The sequence below is a fragment of the Myotis nattereri genome, assembly GCF_964212035.1.
Source record: "Myotis nattereri genome assembly, chromosome: 6".
Taxonomy (NCBI): domain Eukaryota; kingdom Metazoa; phylum Chordata; class Mammalia; order Chiroptera; family Vespertilionidae; genus Myotis; species Myotis nattereri.
In genome coordinates, this window is record NC_138081.1 from 24,131,062 (window position 1) to 24,155,169 (window position 24,108).

General features: G+C 51.4%; 1 protein-coding gene across 2 annotated transcripts; it reads right to left on the reverse strand.

The window, feature by feature from the left end:
- Nucleotides 1–8,948: 8,948 nt before the first annotated feature.
- On the reverse strand, nt 8,949–12,548 carry LOC308521229 (patr class I histocompatibility antigen, A-126 alpha chain-like). 2 transcript variants are annotated; one of them, XM_081094135.1, is made up of 8 exons: nt 12,428–12,548; nt 11,933–12,202; nt 11,433–11,708; nt 10,587–10,862; nt 10,353–10,469; nt 9,892–9,924; nt 9,711–9,758; nt 8,949–9,559 (listed from the first exon to the last, which is right to left on the reverse strand). In XM_081094135.1, exons 1-8 carry the CDS (start codon nt 12,498–12,500, stop codon nt 9,555–9,557), a joined length of 1,098 nt encoding a protein of 365 aa, XP_080950261.1. In that variant the 5' UTR covers nt 12,501–12,548; the 3' UTR covers nt 8,949–9,554. The 2 variants fall into 2 exon arrangements, with proteins under 2 accessions (XP_080950261.1, XP_080950262.1); XM_081094136.1 differs by lacking the exon at nt 10,587–10,862.
- Nucleotides 12,549–24,108: the final 11,560 nt, after the last annotated feature.

Sequence of the window (24,108 nt, forward strand, 5' to 3'; positions counted from 1 at the left end):
TGACGACCTTGATTCTGACTCTTCTGCTCCACCTTATATAGCATTCCAGCTGTTAAGTGTGACCTGTTTTGGGCTGCATTCGTTATCTATTACTGTGCAACAAATGGCCCTAAACTTAGCAGCTTAAAACAACAAACATTTATTATCTCAAAGTGTCTGTGGTTCAGGATCCAGGAAGCCTCGCTGCTGGTTCTGGTTCAGTCCCTCCTGAGACTGCAGCCAGGATGTCAGCTGGAGCTGTGGTCATCTCAAGGCTCAAGCCCGGGAGCGTCTGCTCCAGGTTCGCTCATGTGGCTGTTGACCTGCTTTAGGAGGCTGGCTTCCCAGCTGACTCATGTGGGTCTCTCCACAGGGCTGTCACAGCCTGTGGCAGCTTATTTCCCCAGAGCACACAATCCAAGAGAGAGCAGGAGAGCATCCAAGATGGAAGCCATAGACTTAGAAAAAAACTTTATTGTTGAAAGTATTACATATGTCCCCTCTTTCCCCCATTGACGTCTTCCAGCTGGCCCTGACTCCCGACCCCAGGTATTCCCCCCTGTTGTCTGTATCCATGGGTTATGCATATATGCATACAAGTTCACTGGTTGATCTCTTCCGACCCAGCCGCCCTCCCCTGCCTTCCCTCTGAGTTTTGACAGTTTGTCAATGCGTCTATGTCTCTGGATCTATTTTTGTTCATCAGTTTATGTTGTTTATTATATTCCACCTATGAGTGAGATCAAGTGATACTTACCTTTCTCTGATTGGCTCATTTGACTTAGTATAATGCTCACCAGGCTGTTGCAAATGGTAAGAGTTCTTTCATTTTTACAGCTGTGTAGTATTCCATTGTGTAGATATACCAGTATTTTTTTAATCCATTTTTTAATCCTGATGGACACTTAGGCTGTTTCCAAATCTTAGCTATTGTAAACTGCGCTGCTATGAACATAGGGGTGCATACATTCTGTCTGATTGGTATTTCTGATTTCTTGGGATAGTTTCCTTGAAGTGGGATCACTGGGTCAATTGGGATTTTCATTTTTAATTTTTTGTGTGGAAACTTCATATTGTTTTCCACGGAGGCTGCACCAGTCTGCATTCCCACCAGCACTGTATGAGGGTTCCTTTTCTCCACATTCTCACCAACACTTGTTGTTCATTGATGATAGCCATTCTGGCAGGTGTGCGGAATAGCAGTCTCGAGAAAGAAGAAGAAGGCTGGAGGAATCAAGCTTCCTAATTTCAAAACACATTGCAAAGCTATCGTAATCAAAACAGTATGGTATTGGCATAAAAATAGACACAGAGATCAATGGATCAGAATAAAAAGCCCTAAAATAAACACATGCATATATGCTCAATTAATTTATGACAAAAGAGGCTAAAATATACCATAGGAAAGGATAGACTCTTTAATAAATTGTGTTGGAACACCTGGACAGCCACATGGAAAAGAAAATTGGACCCTTATCTAACACCACACATAAAAATCAACTCAAAATGGATTACAGACTTAAATCTATGACCTGAATCCATAACACACTTAGAACAAACATAGAGCTTCTTGGCATTGGATTTTTTTAATTTAACACCAAAAAGAAAAGGCAACAAAGCAAAAATAAGCAAGTGGGACTCATCAAACTAAAAAGTTTCTGCAAAGCAAAAGAAACCACCAACAGAATGAAAAGGCAACCGATGGAATGGAAGAAAATATTTGCAAATCATATACATGATAAGGAGTTAATATCCAAAATATATAAAGAACTCATACAACTCAACAGCAAAATAGGAAACCATCCAATTTAAAAATGGGCAGGGGGATGACATAGACATTTTTCTGAAGAATACATCCAAATCTCTAATAAATACATGAAAAGGTGCTGAAAATAACTAATCATCAGAGAAATTCAAATCAAAACCACAGTCCAAATTACGCCTGTTAGGGTGGCTCTCATAAAAAAGACACAACAGGTGTTGGCAAGGATGCATAGAAAAGGGAAGCCTTGCAAACTGCTGGTGGGAATGTAGTCTGGCACAGGCACGATGGGGAACAGTGTGGGGTCCCTCAAGAAATTAAAAAAAAACCTTCCATATGATCCAGCAAGCCCACCTCGGAGTGTATATTCCAAGGAAATGAAAAGAGGGTCCTGAAGCCATATCCGTATTCCCATGTTCCTTGTATTATTCTTTACAGTAGCCAAACGATGGAAACAATGTGACAGTGGATAACAGATAAAGAAGATGTGGTGTATGCATGCAATAGAATATTAATCAATTATGAGAGAAAAAAAGAAATCCTGCCATTTTCAACAACATGGGTAGATCTTGAAGGTATTATGCTACGTGAACTAAGTCAGACGGAGAATGACAAACATGGCATGGTATCACTTGTATGTGGACTTTTTAAAAAGTTCAAACTCATAGAAACAGAGAGTAGAAAGGGGGTTTCCAGGGGCTAGAGCAGGTGGGAGGGGCCAGTCCATGGGGATGAGGAGGGGAGGTGGTGGACAGAGTGTGGGAAGCAGAAAGGGACACTCAGGGCAGTGAGAAGAGGGGCTGAGAGCATCCTCACTGCTGGGTGGTGCCTGTCCTGCTGGACAATGACCACACACCGAGCTCCTGTGAACAGACCCATTTCCTAGGTCACGGTTGTGCAGGTTCCACGTCCCACATGTCCTCTCCGGGCTAAGCACACGTATGGCCAGGCCTCTGCTCCTCACTGAGCCCAGTGCCAGGCTCACTCACTTGGTTGTGTGAAGGCAGATTCCTGCAGATGTGGGACTGAGGTCCCCGTCTCCTTGCTGGCTGCCAGCTGGAGCCCCTGAGCTCCCAGAGGATGCCTGTGGTCCTGGACCGCTGCCCCTACAGCACACCCACGCCTTCCCCCACGTGTAGCCTCTCTGACTCCCCTCCACCCCATCCCTCCTGCAGCTCCTGTGCCTCCAGCCAGAGAAACTTCTCTGCTTTCAGGGTCCATGAGCCCTGATTGGCCACTCAGATCTCCCAGGACAGTGTCCCCACGCAAGGTCCTTCACCTTCATTATCTCGCCCTCGTCCCTTTGCCAGGTCAGGAAACCTCCTCACAGGCTCCATGGATTCCGGGTGGGCATCTCTGCGGACCACTGTTCAGCCTTCCGCATCTGATTTTATTGAAATCATCGAGGATCAAAGGGGGAGCCCTCTGGGGAGGGAGACAGTGAGCTAGGAGCTGAAGGAAATCAGGAATGGCCTCCGGGCCCACAGCAAATACCTACAAGGAGGGGACTGGGGCTCAATCTGATGGCAGAAGATTCATAGGAGAAAATGTTCAGGGAGGAGTGAGGAACATGGGGCACCAGGTCTGGGGAGGGGAGACACCCCATAGGAAAATACTTCAGAGGGAGCCGTGTCCCAGGGAGACCAGGTTTCCCTCAGAGCTGCGAGGTGCAGGAGCATCCTGGGAGGGCTGTGCACATTGGGCAGGTCCTGGGCTGAGAACCCTGGGAAGGGCAGTGGGGAGGTTTCAGGAGTTGGGGAGGTGTTGTGCGAGGAGACAGTGTGTGTGTGTGTGTGTGTGTGTGTGTGTGTGTGTTGCGGGGGGGGGGGGGGGGGGAGGTGCCTGTGTAGAGGAGCCTGTAGGATGTTTGGGAGACTGAGTGACGGAGACAAACAGGGACAGGACAGAATGATGTCAGCCCTGGTGGATTCAGGGCTGATGGTGGTGGTAAGTGTGTGAGAAAGGAGGTGGGAGGAGCACAGTTTTGGGGCTGTCACTTGGGCTCTGAGGATGGAGATGAGGAGGGTTAGGGTGTTCAAGTCTTCATTCCAGTGTGTGGAGCCTTTCTGGGTCAGGGGGTGGATGCCTGAGGGAAAGGAGGGGTCTTAGAGTATGTGCCTGGGCTCATTCTGGACCCTGAGAGAGGGGCTGTGCTCACAGGCGGTCACAGGGACAGCTTGGGGTTGGAGCTGTGACCTCTGGGGCGCCAGGTGGGACCCCTGGCACAGGGGCCCTCTGCTGTCCTTCTGGGGGACAGAAGGCCCTGGGGAGGTGTGCTTTAGCCCCAAGAGTCCCAATGTGCATCCCCGCGCTGTGGAAGATTGTGTAGACAGTGAGATGTGGTTCCCAAATAAGAGATGATTTTATTTTGAAAACTGAGTTTGAAAAAAAAAACAACAGGAATAGGGACTATAAGAACATGATTCTACTTTTCAGGTTTCCATGGTGTTGTCCTCAAGGGATTGGAGAGAGGGGTGGCAGTGAGGAGATGGAAACCTCAGAGATGGCTCCTGACTCCTGAGCGCTCTTCTTAAGTCAATCCCTGTCCTGTCCTGACCTTGACACTGTGGAGCCCAGGACTCACCAAAGATTCTTCTTCCCCCGAGGATGCCCTGCCTTCATGTCAGCTCCATGGGACCCACTCACAGCACAGCCCCTGCCAGGGCACAGGCAGCCTCGGGAGCAGCGCGGCGGCGCCCCCGTGTGGCCACAGGGCAGAGGACAGAAGAGCCAGCTCCCCTTTCTGCTGCTCAGCCAGGAGATCCCAGGGTCTCCCTCTGCTCCCAGCACCAGAACAGGGCTTTGAACGCAGGAGGGGGGCCCTGTCCTATGTCAAATTCGGGGTGCAAAGTGTTTCTCCAAATGCACACTGATGGTGATGCTTCCTCCCCATTGAGTCACTGTGGATGCTGCCTCAGGAAAGAGCGAGGTCTCCTGGGCCATAACCGTGGCTCCCAGTTCCAGCTGTGCTGGGGTCCAACCCCAGCAGGTCTAGTGGTCCCCAAAGGTGTGGACAGTGTCGGCAAAGAAGGAATGACATGGAGACAGCGTTCCGTTGATCAGCAGCCTAGCCAGGATCTCTAGCCAATTTCTGGTGTTTGTCTTTTTACATCTGTATTTATACCAGTTGATTTTAATCCTGTCAATTTCTATTGCAAAGGTTAGGGAGTTTCTAATCTCCATTCCAGGGAGTAAAGATTATGTAGCTTAAGGGTGATTGTTTGTAGTTAAAGTGATTAACTACCTGCCTGGCACTTAGTTAAGGGGTTTTATCCCCTCCCTAACTTCAGGGAAAAATCCCTACCTGGGGAAACAACCTTTCTCGGAGAGGTGACCTTGGTTAAAACACATAGGGCTAAGGGGAGCAAACACATTAAGAACAGTATGCCATATACGCCAGGTCCCTTGAAACATATGCTGTGCAGATGTTTCTTTCCTGCAGTGACTATGTCAAGCAGCAAGGATGGACCGGCTTCCGGCACAGCTGCACCCCACAATCAAACCAGGAGTCCTTAGTCTCCCGGATGGGACCTTGGACACCCAAGAACCAGTCCCCTGTTCCCGCTGCTGCCTCTGGAGCTAGAGCACCTTCCTCCTGGGAACTAGTGCCGCTTGTCTCAGAGCTGGGATGGGGGTGGGGCTGGGGTGTCAGGTCAGGATGCCCCTGAGGAGGTCTGATGGGGGGAAGTCAGTACACAGAGGGGTAGAGGTTTCAGGGAGGAGAGCAGGAGGGGAGGGTGTGCCACGGGGACCCCTGCTGGTGTTTGGAAGGGGTCCTCGGGTCACAGACAGCAAAGGGCTGGGCTGCCCCTGTAGGGATGAGCCTGGTCCCAAAGTCCTGGGGTTTTCAGGGTCCCACTGACTGGGCCAGTGCCCCTGCCAAGTCTGAGCCCAGCCCCAAGCAGCAGGCCATCCTGTCCGTCAGTGGTCCCTTGGGATTCCATTGTTTGCTCCAAGAACTGTATCTGGGGAACAGTTTCAGAGAGCCAGCCTTCAGAGATGTTATTATTGGGACCCAGGGCCCATGTCCTAAGTCTTCCACCTGACTCTACCCCATGGCAGAGAAAACGACACGTAACTCTCATCATCATGTCTCATAACAGGTGATACATGCCCTCCCTTCTCTTTCTGAGGTAAAATGAAACCTTTAAATGTGGATGTAAAACCCTTCCCCACCCTGAGCGCTGGCACTGCCTCAGTGGTTCCAAGGCTGGCTGAGCCCCAGGATTGGTTGTGAGCTTCTTACAAAACACCAGCCTCTCCCGGACCCACAGACCCAGAGAATTAGGCACAGACAGGAACCACCTGTGTAACACCTGCAGGCGAGGCTGACACACAGAGACACGGGGATCCTGGTCTGGGTTCTCGCTGCTCAATGTGGGATCTGAAGACCAGCAGCATCAGCACCTTGGGATAGAGCCGGCCTCTCACACTCTGCTCCAGGCGTCCTGAGCCAACAAGAGGTCCAGGGGGTTCCTGTGCACAGGAACGCTGGGGGCTCCGTGGTCTCTGTACCTTCTAGACCCGGAGACAGAACAGTGCAGACGGCTCTGGTGTGTGATCTGATCAGACGGCTCAGCACTGGGTCCTGGTTTCAGTCCTTCTTCCTTGGTCTCCTGTAGCATCAGTCCCTTGGTGACCTCGTCCATTCTCAAGGTTTTAAATGTCATTTACCTGTGTCACCTCCCAAGTCTGTTTCTCCACCAACATCTCTCCTGATCTCCAGACGCATCTAACTGCCGATCCGACAGCTCCCTTGTGTTGCTGACAGACACTCAGCTCCAGCGTCTCTTAAAATGAAGACCTGTGATGCCCCTCAAATAGGCTACTCCAGTCTCCCCATCTCTAATAGCAACTCTGTCTCTCTACTTATATCCTCTGAGATTTTTGGTGACCTAGACCCCTCTCTCGAATGCCCAATTAACCCTTAGGCTCACTCTAAAGTCCATCTTCAGAAGGAACCAGAACCCCAGCATGCCCACTCTTTCCATCGCTCAGCCCCTGGAAGCCTCTCCAGCCTGGAGCCCCTCCCAGCCGCCTCCTGCCTCCCCACTGCCCCCTCACCTCCCAAGTGTTCTCAGCTCAGCAGCCACAGTGATCCTTTAAAGGGGGTATCAGGCCAGGCCTCTCCTGCTCTAAACTCTCCTGTGGCTCCCTCCTCAATCAGAGCACAGTCCCTGCCCTTCTTCCTTCCTCCAGGCCCAGGAGGTCTGGCCTTGCCTTTATCTCATCTCCATTATTCTCTGCTCCATTCCCACACTGGCCTCCTCCCTCTTAAACCAGACACACTCCTGCCCCAGGCCATTCCCACTGGAGGTGCCACTGCTGGAAAGGAGTTCTTCCGACAACCTCAGGGATAATGCCTCATGTCCTTCAATGCTTTCCTGAAGCCACCTTCACAGGAAGGCCCCCACTGACTGGCCACCCAAGTCAAACAGACATGTCCTAGCTGGTTTAGCTCAGTGGATAGAGCGATGGCCTGCAGACTGAAGAGTCCTGGTTGGATTCTGGTCAAGGGCACATGCCTGGGTTGTGGGCTCAGTCCCCAGCAGGGGACGTGCAGGAGGCAGCCAGTCAATGATTCCCTCCCATCATTGATATTTCTATCTCCCTCTCCCTCTCCCTTTTTTCTGAAATCAATACACACACACACACACACACACACACACACACTGAGTGGCCAGATTATTATGATCACCTTACGTTTGTAGGCGGGGAGGGCAGTTGGGAGTGACCAGGCTGGCAGGGGAGGGCAGTTGGGGGCAATTGGGCAGGCAGGGGAGCAGTTAGGCGTCAATCAGGCGGGCAGGGGAGTGCTTAGGGGGTGATCAGGCAGGCAGGCAGGTGAGTGGTTGGGAGCCAGCAGTCTTCGATTGTGAGAGGGATGTCCAACTGCCGGTTTAGGATCAGGCCTAAACTGGCAGTCGAACATCCTCAGAGGGGTCCCAGATTAGAGAGGGTGCAGGCTGGACAGAGGGACACCCCTCCTCCCCCAGTGCACAAATTTTGTAGGCAAATTAGGGGTGGTCATAATAATCTGGCCACTCAGTGTATATATTAAAAACAAACAAAAACCCCACCTATGGTCCGTGTACCCCACAGCCACACTTGGGCTTGCCTTCCCCATGGCATTTTTTCCCAGAACAGTTACCCCTTGTCACACAGACGCCTTCCTTGTTCACTGTGCTTTTTCATTCACTCTGTTTCTTCCCACACAGCATATGTCCCACAGGAAAGCAGCTTCTCTGATTTTCCTTCAATGGTCCCCACACGCAGAAACACTGTCACACATCTGGCACAGAACTAATATTGGTTCATGAATGGTCAGTGTAGAGCCCTCCCTATGCTAGAGACACGTCTTCATTAACGTGGCCTCAGACCACAGCTGTCCTGTGGCAGCTACAGCACAGCGAGCTCTCACACTGACATCAGGGCACCTGCTCTTCCCACAGAGCAGCTCTCCCTGAATCTACAGGAGACTCTGCTTCAGAAATCCCAGGGTTCCCACTGCAGCCAGCACTAGAGGGAAGGCCAGGGAGAGAGGGTGGGCGAGCAGAGCAGAATTCCAACAGGAACTTATCTAAGATGACCAATTACAGGACCCCTCCTCCCTGCTAATTCCAGGACCTGGTTCCTTGGAGAGTTTAGGAAAAGATGGAAAGAACAATCAATTCCTAGAAGGAGCGAAGAGCAGGATGAGATTGAAAATTCATCTCTCTATTCCATGGACTCTTGTGTGAAGGGACCCCTGAGCCTTGTGGGCCAATGGCAGACAACTCACCTCTGGCTGATGCTGGATAGGGGACATACAAAAGAAAGAAGAGATCAAAACTCAAAACAAGAACACAAACAGGCACAATCGTCTACACAAACAAAGAAACAACAAATACATTCCCAGAAGATGAGGGCTGAGGGCAGGACCCAGGCCTGAGTCTAGGCTGACCCGGACACAGGAAGGCCTTGCTGCCCACGGGTTTGAGATGTTCCTCATTAGGACAATGTACAAGGCCTGGGGAGGTTTGAGTCCCTGTGATGGGAAGTCCTGGGGGGAACAAGGTCCTACTGAAGGGAGAACAAAGGAGCAGAGAGGTGACCCAGCTGAAGAGACACCAGGGAGCCAACTGGGCACAGCCCTGACCACACTCGGTCCTCACAGCCTCTCCTGTCCCCCCTGCAGCAGCCTCAGCACAGCAAACACACAAGACCTGACAAGTTCTCAATACTTTCATTTATTTCTCAAATTTTGGATTCTCCTTTAATTTTTTTTAAAAAATATATTTTTATTGATTTTCAGAGAGAAAGGATAGAGGAGGGAGAGGCAGATGGAAACATTAATGATGAGAGAAAATCATCCATTGGCTTCACTTGCACGACCCTGGTGGGAACTGAGCTGAAATCTGGGCATATGCCCTGAAACAGAATCCAACCATGACCTCCTGGTTCCTGGGTCGACACTCAACCACTGAGGCACATCAGAGGGCTGTTCTCCTTTAAGGAACCCATCACCCCTTCATGGAAAGAAGTGAAGAAGAATGCATATCCAGACTCTTATTTCAATCAGGCAGTAAGAAGCTGCAGCTTAGAGCACCAGAAAGTAAAAACGAATAGGGAGGGCCTTGCCGCACCTCTACTGGACAGGAAAGGCTGGGGAGGGCGAGTGGCGGACAGGCGTGGGCCAGCCTCCCACCTCCTCACGTTATGCTGATAGGAACACACACATTCAGATGCCATTTGCAGAAAGAAATCAGAGATTCTTGAATCACAAAGTGGGAGTTTGAACAAATCTCCCATCACTCAGTCCCCAACAACTGCTTCACGCTGTGGAAGAAAATGATCATGAACAAACTCAGTTCAGTGGCGGTAAGCAGTGACATTCTCAACAGCCCACCGCAGGCACTATGTCCCAAAGAATCCCCATCACCCAGTCCTGTCCCTTTTGCCCCAACCCCTGCTATCATCAGGGTCTCACCTTCAGAAGCCGTGAGAGATACATCAGAGCCCTGGGCACCATCGCTGCCTGGGGTAGAACAAAACAGGACGGGGTCAGAGCCCCCAGGAGAGGAGACTAAGGGAGGAACTATGGGGGTGAGGTCCCTCATGGGATCCAGTCTGTACTATCACAGGATGTCAGGGGTCACCTCCATACTCACTGGCAGCCTGAGCATAGCTCCCTCCTTTTCCACCTGTGGGAAGAAAACATCCTGTGAGGACGTGGGCCATGAGGTCCTAATGGAACTCCTAGTCTTGGAGCCCAGAGAAGTTTCCAGAACTCTGTCTATAGACCCAGGGCAGGATCAGGAAACTTGAAGAAACTACACGTGTGGGGACTGGACCAACCACCCTCCCTCCTGAGGTCTGTCCTCAGCAGGGACCTTCCACCCTGACCTGGGAGTGCTGGGAACCAGGCCCCATCACTGGAATCATCAGGTGATGAATCTGTCCCTCATTTCCACACATGTCTGACTAAAGAGTGAGTGTCAGCACATAGGGCCCCACACTGGGCAACCACACGTGTGGGGATGGTACCTGCCCTTAATGAAGCAGAAGACACTTTTACCTGGGCTGGCAACCCCCAGTGAGACAACAAACTCAGGCCACACCCCTTCCCTACCTGAGCGCTTCCTCCTCCACATCACAGCTCCAGTGACCACAGCTCCAGCCACAGCTCCAAGGATGACCAGGCCCACAACCAGGCCGACAGGGGGGATGGTGGCCCGAGGAGACAGCTCTGGGAAAGAAGGGGAGGTGAGGGCCCTGACCCCCAGGCCTCAGCTCCGACCCCACTGAAGTCCTCCACAGGCCCCTGCTCCCTGAGACCAGGCTCTGTGCCCACGCCCCTCCTCACCCCATCTCAGGGTCAGGGGCTCGGGCAGCCCCTCATGCTGCACATGACACGTGTATCTCTGCTCCTCTCCAGGGGGCACCACCAGGGCCGCCCACTTCTGGAAGGTCCCATCCCCCGCAGGCCTGGTCTCCACAAACTCCATGTCCTGGGTCTGCTCCTCCCCATCACGCTGCCAGCTCAGGCTGATGTCCGCAGGGTAGAAGCCCAGGGCCCAGCACCTCAGGGTGACCTCACGGTCAGAGATGGGGTGGTGGGTCACGTGTGTCTTTGGAGGGTCTGAGGAGAAGGGGGAGGAAATTCAGGGACTTGGCACTGTCAGGGGACCCTCCAGCAGCCCTCATGTCACCACCTGAGCGTGGACAGGGCACCTGGGGTGGGCCAGGGAGCACACAAGCACCTGGGGATGACCTCTCCTCCTTAGAAAGTTCTAGTCAGAGTGACAAAGCCCAGGGCAGGAGGCAGGTCTCAGGGGGAGAAAGGGATTTCTGGTCCTGGCCTGGGTGGAGGCCACAGGACTCAGAAAAGTGGGTGTCAGACCTCAGATACACTGGGGGAGGGGCAGGGAGCAGGGCCTGAGAGAGCACGTCCCCCATGGGTCCCAGAGCCACTGCAGGGCCAATGGGAACCGCTGCTCAGTTCCTTCAGGCTGGTCTCCCCTCTAATTGTCCCTGAGAGACTGCACCCCTAGGTGTCCCTGAGAGAAGGGAGGGAGTCACTGGATCTGAAAAGCCAGGCGGACTCAGTCTCCTGGCCCACAGGAGGGGGGTCTGACACTGACCCTGTGTCCTGTCTCCTTGTGGAGCCCCAGCCCCTGCCCCAGAGGAGGGAGGTCCCGGCCCCTGGTACCTGCGCGCTGCAGCGCCTCCTTCCCCATCGCCAGGTATCTGCGCAGCCACTCCATGCAGTCGTCCTCCAGGTCGATCCTGACTCGCTCAGCCATACCAGCCTCCTCCCACTTGCGCCGGGTGATCTGAGCTGCGGTGTCGGCCGCGGTCCAGGAGCGCAGGTCCTCGTTCAGGGCGAGGTAGTCGGTGCCATCGTAAGCGAACTGGTGGTACCCGCGGAGGAGGCGGCCGTCCGGTCCCATGTCACAGCCCCACATCCACTGGAGCGTGTGAGACCCTGCCCCGCCCCGAGGTCAGCGTCGCCCACTGAGCCGCGCCCCGGCCCCGCCCGCGGGGATTAACAGAAACTGAAAGTAAAACGGGTCCAAGTCCCCGCGGGCTCCTCCCGGGTGTGTGTATGTGGGGAGGGGGTTGGGGTGAAGCTCGCACTCGGACAATCGGGGCGACCCCGGCCCGTCCGTGGGGATGGGGGTGGTGACCGGCCCGGGCCCCGTGGCTCACCGTCCTGGCTCTGGTTGTAGTAGCCGCGCAGGGTCTGCAGGTTCCCTCGGAAAGTCTGTGCGTCTCTCTTGGCGTTCCGGGTGGTCAGGTCCCAATAGCCCGGCTCCACCTGCTGCATCCACGACGCCCGAGGCTCTGACCTCTGACTCTCGGAGCCGCTGTCGAACCGCTCGAACTGCATGTCGTCCACGTAGCCGACCTCCAGGTACCGGGCCTCCCCGCGGCCGGGCCGGGACACGGCGGTGGAGAACCATCTCAGGGAGTGGGGGCCTGGGGGCCAGAGCGGAGGGGCTGACACCCGGGGTCCGGGGTCGGAGGGACAGGAGAGGGGAAGGGGCCGGAGAGAGGAAACAGGGGCAGCGGGACGGAGAACAGAGGAGTCAGGACGGGGTGGGGTCTGGGGTGTCGGTGAGGGGGTTGAGGGGTGGAGACGCCCCCCGCCGGTGCCCTCGCTCCTCCTCCCCAGAGGCCATTCCCTCCCGACCCCGCACTCACCCGCCCAGGTCTCGGTCAGGGCCAGGGCCCCCCAGAGCAGCAGGAGGAGGGTTGGGGGCCCCGTGAGCAGCATCCTCAGGGTCTGGGGAGTCTTTGAGTCCTGCTGAGTCCTCAGAGACTTATAACTGGTGACAAAGGTGACCCTGATTGGCTTCTGTAGCACCTGCCACCCAATGGGAGTGAGAACTCGGGCCGCGTCACGAGTATCCAGGACGGAGGGCCCCGCACAGGTTGTGAGAAGAAATGAAACTGCGGGGAGGTGGGGACTCCCCAACACTGAGCTTCCCGCTTTAGTCTCCGCCCTAGGGCGGGGCTCCTGAGACCAGGCCTGGGACCTGGGACGTTGCCCTGACCCCTCCCCCTGCACGGAGAGCTCTGTCACACCCTCTCCCTCAGTCCTGCCAGGGGCTGTGTGAGAACCAGGGAGACTCCCCAGGCTGGGACCAGCCCTTTCCTCCCTTCTCCTCCTGGAACCCCTCTCCCTGGAATGCACTCTCCTCCCACCCTCACCTCTGCCCGGGACTCTTCTAGAGGGAAACTCACCCTGGGACCTTGATGCCAGAGAGCGAGCCCCCTGTGAGAGGAGGCAGAGGACAGGGTCTCCTCTGTAATCCTGGAGGAGCTGGGCCTGAAAAGACCAGCGAAGGACAGGGGGGACCACAGTCTTGGGAAGCCTGGACATCAGGAAGCTAATCTGTAAAATGAGTGATTTCAGAGGCTTCATGTGCAAAGTGTCTAAACAGCCCAGCAGCCAGAGCTACAAAGCTCCTCAACTCTCCTTCCCACACAGGAAGTGTGTGGCTGGGGCTGTTACATTGTGAAGTGACCTGCATTCCCAGCCCTGAGCTTGTCCCTGTGCGTCCCCCACACCCTCCCTACAGGAGCCCAGGGAGCATGTGTGACTGTGCATTTCAGCAGGAGCCTGTGCATCCTCACAGTGGCAGGTGCTCAGTGGGTCACAGTGCCCTTCACCAGCGCTCCTACCCTGCCATCCTTATGAATTACTCACATGGAAGCAGTGAGCACATTTTATTTTTTTTTCACAAACATGGGTTTTATTATTATTATTCCCATTTTACAGACAAGGAAACTGAGGCATAGAGAGATTGAGTAATGTGCTTAAAGTCACAGAGCTAATAAATAGATGTTGGAATGGCTTTCAAATGTAGATAGTCTGGCTCAAGATCCTGTATTCTGAAGTGTTGGTTACTAGTTTGTAGTGCTTTCTTAAAGGAGTTATAATCATCCTATATAGTAAAAGGCTAATATGCAAATAGATTAAACGGCAGAACAACTGGAACAACAGAACAACTGAACAATTGTTCGTTATGACGTGTGCTGACCACCAGGGGCGTTCGTGGAACATGCTGGGTGTTGGCTGCTGCAGGATGGTGGAGCAGGTGAGCGGGGCACCAGACCAGGGTGGGGCACTAGTCGCTGTCAACGGGGTGAACCTCTGGTGGTTACTGAAAATTCTTTGTTCCGCACACCGCGGTCCTGCCCAGCGCTTGCACCTGCCGCCGGTGCCACAGCCGCTGCTCACACCCACTGCCAGCACCCGGTGCCAGGCCCAATCCCTTGCTGCCATCAGCAGGTTGGAGCTGCGGCCACAGGCCCCAATCGCCCCTCAGGGCTTCTTCACCTCCCCCTGCTCCTGAGGGGTGATCAAGGCAGGGGAGGATGGGCTGAGATCCGTCCCTGTGCCTACCACAGCCTCGTGGCCCACAGTTCCTTTGAAGGTGCACTAATTCGTGCACTGGGCCCCTAGTATTATATGTTTCCACAAACACTTCCTTTCGTTGGTATTGAGGAACAAATTGTCTCTAACCTTCTTGCTTCTTCATTTAGTACCAACCACAATTACTCTTACCATCACCACCACCCCCGCCCCCCACCACCACCACAGCCAAAACACTTCTACTGAGCCAGCCCTTTAACTGCAGGACAGAGTGCTCAAAACAGGGGGACAAAAGGGCCTATGACACACAGGTTGTGCCTTCAAATAGCTTAAACTCCAGTTAGAAATGTGACCATGTACTTGGAAGATAAATATCATTCCAGATAGTCGGGACAAAGTACTTTTTAATCGATTAACATAAGGTGGCAATTAGTTTTTAGGCAGCCCCACAGAATGTATTAAGTACCAAATGGAAAGAACACGCTGCTAGCTCTGTAGGTATAGTTACTATGGATCTACCAACCACATTTACATCTGAGTGTTCCACTGCTTTAGAATCTCTACCTCCACTTCTTTTCCTCACCCCTGCTTATCCAGCCCTTCTCTGTCTCTCACCCCTCAGGCCTCTTCACCCCTCTGTCTCTATCACCCTCCCACTCCTGACTGTGCCATTAGTGTCACCCCCTCACCTGCCACCCGGTGTCTATTCTCCCCACAGGGTCAGCAATCCTGCTAATGTGAGTCGGGTTGTGCAGTTTCATCTCTGAAAATGCCCCAGTGGCTGCATCTCACTCTGGGAAGCCTCTAGCCTGTAAGACATGGGAGCACAGGGGCTTTGGGTCAAAGTTGTTTCCCATCACATGGAGCTGCTTCTGGCACATAGTAGACAGTAAGTTAATTGTTGTTGAATGAATGAATGACAATTGTATATATTTTTTATCCTCATCTGAGGATATTTTCCCATTGATTTTTAGAAAGAGTGGAAGAGAGAAATATCGATGTGAGAGAAACACATCAATTAGTACTAGCGCCCTGACCAGGGCCCGAGTGGGGCAGGAGCCTACAACCGAGGTACTGGCCCTTTACGGGAATCGTACCCAGGGCTCTTCAGTCCACAGGCTGACACTCTACCCACTGAGCCAAACCGGCTAGGGCAATACCAGTCGTATTAAAATTTTAATTGTATTACATAAAATCATTAAATAAAAAACCCAAAAAGTTAGGAAAGATTTTATTACATGTAACTACTGTATGTGTCAGCTCATGAATTTATTTCAGTGGAAATAAATGTTGTGTGCTTATCTGTGGCACAGCTGAGCCTATATATTAGTTTTCTATTATTGTAAATAAATATCACCACAACTTAGTGGCTCAGAATAACCCTCATTTGCTTGCTAACATTATCTTAATGGGAAATGCAGGCGTGGTGTGGATGGGGGTCTCTGGTCAGGGTCACAAAGCTCTGTCCTCATCTGAGCTCAGGACCTTTGTCTAAGTTTATATAGAGACTAGAGGCCCAATGCACGAAAATTCATGCAAGAGTAGGCCTTCCTTCCCCCGCTGCCGGCCCTGGCTTCTGTCAGGCACCTGGGACCTGGGCTGGCTTTCCTCTGGCCATGGTTTCATCAGGAAGGATGTCTGGTCTAATTAGCATATTACCCTTTTATATATAGAAATTGTCAGCATCCAACTGTTTGCAGTGAATACAGTGTCCTTCAGCCACCTCACTGTGGGACTCCTGTTGGCAGTGACACTCACAGTCCGGTCCCCCAGATGGAATCTCTAAAGATTTTATAATAAGAGTCTCTAAAGATTTTATAATAAGTGTATATATCTCCATAATAAATGTTATTTAGTTTTGCCAGCTTTAAATGTTCTGTACTGCATGGAGTCTTCTGAGGCTCAGCATTAATAAGGGTCATCTCTCATCTGTGACTGTCGTTCTTCTATTTTTAGTGCTGAAGACTTAAATTTTATGTTTGTACTGAAATTTTGCTATTTTCCTATTGATGTATCTGTGGTCATTCCAGTTTTAGCTGCAAACATGTCTCCTGGGGCACAAGGCAAGAAATCCCCCTGAGGGGGTGGTCAGGGGTGGGAATGCTGGGCCCTGTGGGGCCTGTAGTTTAGCCAGACTCAATGATGCTCATGTGATTTAAAAGTGTGAGTGTCTATTTAAACTTTTACCAGGATGTGGAAGACTTCATGTTGCTGATATAGTTGTTCTGAAAATAAATGAACCTCAGCTTAAATAGAAGCATTAAGAGTTGAAAGTCAGGTCCTTGGTTGCAGAATCACCTGGGCATTTTCTTTTCAAACTATTAATTACTTCCTTTCCTTTCCTTCTATTCCATATCCCTTGTGTCTATACTTTTAACATATACACCCAGGTAATGCTTCCTTTAGCATAACCGCAGAGTATTGTTTTATATGGTTGAGATCTGATAATAAGCATAAAGGAAGGAGAGAAGGAAAAAAAGAAGGAGGAATGGAGAAAAGACTGAATGAAAGAGAGACCAGGAGGAGAGGAACTGGAATAGTGAGTGCAGGTAACATTTTCCAGGTGCAAGGAAACAGCGATCCAAACTGAAAGAAACCAAAGAGAGCCTTGTGACTTATTCACTGCAGAGCAAGGAACTTCCCCGAACTTGAGTGGCTTGAAACATAACCATCTGTTACCTCAGAAAGATGATACAAAGGCCAGCACAAGGGGGCCGATGCTGGTGGAGAAGTTGGGGAAAGAGAAGGATGTTACCCGATGGGGTAAGAGATCGCTGGCAGAGAGCTGCGAATGATTTTGTTAGTCCGAGTCCCCCAAGCAGCAGATTCTAAGGTGGGATTGCCCTCAGCAGTGTGTACCAGGGGACACCTGTCAGAGCCTATGGAGAGGGAGCCAGAACTCGCTGGGCGAGCCAGCAGAGCCAGATCCAACCCGATGGTCAGGAAGAGGGGGTTTGTTAGACGGGTCTTAGGTCACTACTGGGCGATCTCAGTGAGGCTGAGCGAGGCCACAGGACAGTCCTTGAGCCACTGTCAGCATCAGAGGAGGCCCTGACCTCAGGAATGGCTGCCTGGGTCCCTGCAGTGCCCGGTCACCGTCTGGGAACAGCCCGTGGGGAGCGGGGCCTCTGCACAGGGGCTGCCATGGATTTCCCAGCTCAGGGGTGGGGACCCCTATGACTTACCTGGATGTGACCCAAACCTTCCTCCTGAGGGGTCTGGGTCCTGGAACTCCAGCCCTGCTCATGCTGGGCTGCTGAACATGTCCATCCACAGGCACAGGGAGCAGGAGGGAAGTGCTGTACCCGGTTCCCCACCTGCTCCTCCTGCCCCCACTGAGTGACAGCAGCCCCACACCCTGGGGCTCAGGGTCATTCCTCCTGCCTCACGGAGAGGGGACTCCTCCCCTACTGGTCTCTAGGCACCTGCAGTCCACACTTCCCTGGCGACAAACATAATATAGTTTGTGTGGCCCCTGGTAGAGCACCCCCACTTCTAAGAACCCGGACCTCCCACCCTGGAGAGCCCAGAGATGTGGAGACAGGAAGTGCAACATCCCCAGTGGGTGATGCTGAGTGGCGGGCTGTGGGTCACCCTGCTTCCACCCCTTGGTCCTGGGCCCTCACACTGTTCCTGTTGAGAAGTCGGCACCACACAGAGGTCTCTGCCCCAATATCCACTGGGTCCCGGGAGATGTGACCCGTCCTCTCAGGATGTTTCCTCAGAGCTGGTGCTTCCATTCGGCTTCAGAGCCTGTCCAGGGTCCTGGTGGCCGGCAGCCCCTGGACGGTGCAGATGGGGTATGACCAGGGGGTCCCATGGCACAGCCCAGCCTGTGCCTCCTTCTCTGGGACCTGGGGCCCCAGGTCTGACACTGTGCTAAGAGCAGGCCCAAGCCCATGGAGCAGGTGCTTGGAGCCCCCAGATCATGGTTCTGGCTGAAGTTCTGAGCACAGGAAAGAGAACCCACCATGGACTAGGGGGCTGTCCTGTGAGGATGACCCTCTGACCCTCCAAGAGGGCAGGGCTCACTGTAGTCACCTTGTCACGTGGTGGCTAGTTGGTCACCTAGGGAAACTGAGCCACATAAGGGCCCGGTATTGGCCTCACTCTGACATCTGGACATGCTGAGGCCGCCATACCTGGGACAGCCTTGGTAAGAGGGAGTCAGTGCTGCTGGACCTCATCTCCGCCATGAGGTCCCTCCATTCCTGTGCCCGTCCTGCCCGTCCTGGCATGTGGGCACTTGTAGTCACATGGCTGCTGGTGTCCCCTGGCTACGTGCTCTGTCTTCTCAGGTCCCAGTCACACACCCAGAGCAGCTTCCGAAGAGGGTACATGTGTCTGCTGTGGATGGTGGGGCCTTACCCAGAACCCCCGGGGCCCGCACTGTGCTGCTTCGCTGGTGCCTGGCTCAGCTCCACAGCGTCTTTCCCACCACTGACCCCAGCGCCGGGGGCGCTGCTGGATGGAGGCTGACTGCACCGGGATGTGGATCCGATGCCGTGTCCTGCCAGGTCCCCATCCCACTCAGAGCTGGCAGCCTCCCATGTCACCCTGAATGTGGGCCAATCAGCAGACGCTTATGGCGTACAATGGGCTAAGAGATAAATGCTCTAATGCTCCCAGTTTTCCAGAAGGCCGGGGAGCATGGGGTACAGAGTTCATACCATAAAGTAACACAGCGAGAGCCACATCTCAGGGCACAGAGCACTCCTAGATGAATAACTTTGAGAGATACACAAGCATAAAAGAAAACTGAAAGCAACATTGTTTACAATTTCCACATCCTCAAAACAAACCAAAGGCCAAGACATGGATAATATAAAGTGTGAGTCACTTATTCAATGTTCTGTTACACAGCAACACAGATGAACACTCTTCAAATACATATAACGGCTTGTCAGGCATACTGCTGAGCTAAACCACAGCCTCAAAAGTGTGTATATGGCATGCTTTTATTTGTATTAAATATTCAAAATTTACATGAAACTCAAGATAACCCGTATTGCTTGGAGATGCACACATCGGGGTAAAAAGTAGAGGAAAGTGTGAACATGACGACTATGAAATCAGGTGGGCAGGAGGCCTTTGCTCTTGGGGGCGGTGGTGCTCGGACACTGTGACCCGCAGACAAGAGGCAGTCCGTCCCGCTGTCCTCTGCTCCTGGTCTAGCCTGTCCTCCCAGCTGCCGGTCTGACCTGCCCACAGCAGCCGGCCCTTGGCTGAAGCCCACAGGACTGGGGCCTCTGGTGGTGACAGTTCCCACAGTGGCATCTCAGCAGCCAACACGAGCAGTTTCTCACATGCTCCCCCAGGTGTGGGCCCAGCTGGTGCTGCAGCCCGTGGGTGACTGTGTCTCTGGTCCCACAGCTCTGCATCCAGACCTTCCTCACCCCCCACCTCCCCTCCCATTCTGTGGGCTCTGAGGTCAATAGTGCCCCCCACCCCCTGTAAGACCTGTAATGGCTGTTTTCCTGTTTGAACTGTGATGGAGATTTGCCACCTTAGGTTGTGCCTGTTTGATGAGCAGCTCCAGACCCTGACAGCTACAGCTGCCCCAACACGGAGCTCCCAGCATCCAGTGCCTGAGCTGCGGCGCTGCCCCGCCCTCTAGAGGCAGAGACGTGCCAGTGCCGCGGCTGCTCTGCGTTTCAGCCGCATGAGGCCTCCAGGGAGGAAAGGCTCAGCCCTGGCTATTTCTCAGCAGAGCTCTGCTGGAGTTCGTGCTTGATGCAGCTCTCCAGCCAGAAGAGGACGCCTTTAATGGACAGCAGCCGTCTTGGTCCCTAGTTTCAGTCAAAGTGCCCGCGAAATGTAGGACATCCTGCTGCACAGAACACGCCACTTTGGAGTAACAGTTATGGGACCCGGCCCCTTGCCATGAGCCTCCCATTCAGCGCACTGGAGGAGGGATTGCTGGATATCGGAGACATGTGGCAGGGCCAGTCCCCTTCTTCCCACCGCCTGTATCTCTATCCTCCTCTCACACTCTGTCCTGATGGGAAATGTATCAGTCAGAGAGAGAGAGAGAGAGAGAGAGAGAGAGAGAGAGAGAGAGAGAGAGAGAGAATTCAACCTTTAGATGGTGCCCACCCACCCGGACAGGGCAATCTGCTTTGTTCAGTCCACCAAGTCAAATGCTTATCTCTCCTGGAAACATCCTCACAGACACCCAGAAATAACGTTTCTCTAGGCAAGTTGACATACCAAGGTGACCATCACAGGGGAAAGTTATTTGAAAGACTAAGTCACATGACAAAGGCAAGTAATGTGTTAGTGTAATAATGAGAGGAGGTAACTGGGAGCAAAAGAAAGTCTTGCAGATGCTCTAAGATGAAGAATTCCAAATGGCTGTCCCCACATGTTCTCTATAGGAAAGCACAGTGGCGCTGCCACCCACAGTCCAGGAGGAGGCAAGAGGGAGCCTGGGAGGCTTAGCATCGCCCCTGCTGTTCAGAGGCGAGGCTGGGACCCCCAGGGGAGGGCAGAGCAGTACACAGAGCATCCTGAAGGGAGGACCTGACCATGCCCAGCTGAGTGGGAGCTCTAGAAATGAAAAGGTGACTCATGAGAACAGTAAACATAAATACTGTGCAGCATTCCCAACCCTACTCATTTTTATTTTAATGTCATATTATTTGTGATAACAGATTTTACCTACTAAACACTCCAGGTATTGAAGGTGGAAGGAAAAGAAGTTCCAATTCATTCCTGGGGCTCAAGAGAAGAAAGTGGTGATGCCCATGTCCTAATTGGGATTTTTTGTTTCCCCTATGAAATATGACCAGTGTATAGCTCAAGAGGCCTCCATCCCGCCTTTACGTTAGAATAATCTAGAGCATTTTCAAACGTGAAATCAGAATGCAGGAGGGGTGGTGGACTGGACATCTGTGTTTTTCAGAAGCTCCCAAGTGAGGGTGCAGCAGGATGGAGAACCCCTGTGTTAGCGCGTAGCACTCCAGCACACCGTGGGATGAAGTCACGGGGAGGAGAGATAGCTAAGTGTACAGGTTTGCCCAGCATGTCGTCCTCACAACTTTCTTTCAACCTCACCCCTGGAGAAAGTGCTTGAAAACTGAAGCGGTCTGCTCCGCCCTCTGGTGGTGGTCAGGTTGCAGAACACCTTCAAAGACCAATTACTATGTAAGAGCTCTCCAGAAGGTGCTGGAGGCCAGCCTGCAAATAACCTGAGCACTGCATACCCAGCTGTCTTCTCAGCTTCTTTTGCTGCTTTCTAGGACAGGTTGTGAACCTCTGGTCAAGAGTCTGTAGTCATATTAAGCAGGAGGGCTTCCCAGGAAGGGAGTCAGTGTGTTTAAGAACAGATTTCCCGCAACACTGAATGTTAGGGTGCCAGCAGCATCCCGTAGGCCACTCTAGATGTTTCCTTCCTCTTGTACCACAGATGTTTCCCCAGATGCATGGGACACCTGTGCAGGGCAAGCTTGGCAAGGCTCTGGGTATTAAAGTGCCTTAGGGTAAATATTCAAATAAAATTCCACAGTAACAATGCAAGGTATGCCAACTCAAATGACCCAGTACGCACCGGAGGTGTTTCATCAAGCCTCATCAAGCTAAAGAACATTCATTTTGGCTCTGGCTGGTTTGGCTCAGTGGATAGAGCATTGGTCTGCGGACTGAAGGGTCCTGGGTTCGATTCTATTCAAGGCCATATGCCCAGGTTCCAGGTTCCATCCCCATTAGTAGCTCTGCAGGAGGCAGCCAATCAGTGATTCTCTCTCATCATTGATGTTTCTATCTCTCTCTCCCTCTCCCAAATCAATAAAAATATATTAAAAATAAATAAATAAGAAAGTTACTTTTGTAACTTTCTGAGTTTTGTTGTTGACAGTGGTGGTGGTGTGGTAATTTTTTGGATTTTTTTAAAAAAATACATTTTTATTGAGGCGCCCCTGGCAGTTATGTTTCCCAGGGCACAGTCTTGGTGTCATCTTTGCATCAGGGCTGCAAACCGAGCGGCTCTTTGCACTGCTGGCATCGGTCATGTGACTTTTCTCAGACCCAGTGTTGCCTCACTGCTGTCACCTCCGGCCCATCCTGTCAAACTGTGTAACACACTCAGGACAAGTTAGAATACAGATCCGGAACTGAAAAGCTTTCTCGTGTAACCACATTGTATTTCGGGTTCTGTTTTACTTAGGAAAAATGGGGAGAAGATGTAAACAGGCAATTCAGAAATGATTGTCCCCAAAACGAAATATCAGGGAAAAAACCGACACTGAAGGACTGCCTGTGCATGAATCTGGGATAACCTGCTTTTCCTGTCCTCCATCGAGTCAGAACTAGCTATCCTTAGGCTCTTCCTCATCAAAACAGCTATGCCTGTAATAACACTTTACTTCTTATAGCTAGATTGTTAAAGACATACTTTCCCCCAACACTTCAGATTGAGAAAACCCACCTTGTTAAAGTGGATTTAACAAATGGGAACCTAAGAAACCACTATCAATCAGAGAAATGCTAATTAAAAGCAAATATTTCACAGCTATCGAGGGGCGAAGGTTTAAAGTCTAATAGTGTGACAGTGACGAAAAGGAAACTCTTACGCTGCGGATGAGATTGGACACTGACTTGATCATTCTGGAGTGCGACTTGGTAACAGCTTGTGGAGCCAAAGATGCCCCTGCCCATCAAGACGGAAACACCACTGTTAAGTAGGAACTGTGCAGAGATTCTCAAACTGTCTATAAGAAAAACCAAAGTTGTGTTTTTTTTTAAATTCCAGCTTGTTGAGGCACAATATTTTTATAAAATACACTAAAAATGAAAAAATAAAAAACAGACGTATAAATTAAAAGCCTGAGTAGTTTTTAATTCTTAGACCCAATAGACGGAAGAGTACTCAGCTGCGTTGCTTTTACAGTTTCCAGATGCTGTTCTCAGTCTGCACTCACCTGGTCCTGGGCCGGAAGGAGTGCGCTGTCCCCAGTGTGAGGAGCAGGGCCAGAGGTCACGCCAGCCCCCAGCAACGAGGAGATGCATTGAAGGAAGGATGTTCGCTGCAGCACTATTTTAAATGTAAATTTTAAAAATTCACTCGCATAGGGGAAAATGAGCATTATAGTCAGACAATGAAATACAACACAACAATGGAAACGAATAAACTAGATTTACACATATTAACATGGATATGTCTTGAAACCAAAACATTGAGTGAAAAAATATTGTCAAAATAACATTTCTTATATAAGCCATTTATATAAATTTCAAAAATAGTCAAAGTGACATTAGATAAAGGTCTTATGCATATTAAGGAACGGGAGATCACACACCACCTTCAGGTCAGTGATTTTCCTCTAGGAGAGTGGAAAGAATGGGAGACCTGGGAACTTGGATCTAATCTGTCATGTCTTATTTCTATAAAACATTGAAACAGATAGTGTATCATACAAATATTTGCTAAATCTAGGTATTAGGTACCTGGGTGCCATGTTATTTCCCTTTTTAAAATGTTTGAATTACTTCATGATTTTTAATTTAAAAAGGCCATGAAAACAGTTACAGGAAATTCACTATGTCTTTGAAAAATTGAAACAGTTTTGCCAAAGTTTATTTGAGCAGAACACATGTAGCTTTAGAGACATAAACTTAATTTAGATTTTAGGTTCACAGAACAATTGAGGGGAAGGTATGGAGATATTCCACATGCCCACTCCCTACATGCTAATGGCCCTCTCCCATCCCCTATTATGACCCCCCTCCCCCCGAGTGGTACATCTGTCACAACTGATGAACCTGCACTGACACATCACTCAAGTCCATAGTTTAGTGTTCTCTCTTGGTGCTGTTCACTCTATGGTTTGGACAAATGTATTAATTATGCAGTTTTCCTTACAAAGTTCTGTCTTAAACTGGAATGATCCAAGACTTAATGGGAAAAGCTGCTCCCTTCTGAACATAGAACATCCGTGTCTCAGCCCGAGCTCTTCCTGTGCTAATGCAAATATCAATGTCTCCAGTTACAGAGGGAAGCAGGTCA

Excerpts from the sequence above, each read along its gene's own strand:
- LOC308521229 (XM_081094135.1), bottom strand. The coding sequence starts at position 12,500 with ATGCTGCTCACGGGGCCCCCAACCCTCCTCCTGCTGCTCTGGGGGGCC. Across the intron at positions 12,203-12,427 it reads CCTGACCGAGACCTGGGCGG|GCCCCCACTCCCTGAGATGG; the intron begins GTGAGTGCGGGG and ends TCTGGCCCCCAG. Across the intron at positions 10,470-10,586 it reads GCCCCTGACCCTGAGATGGG|AGCTGTCTCCTCGGGCCACC; the intron begins GTGAGGAGGGGC and ends CTTCTTTCCCAG.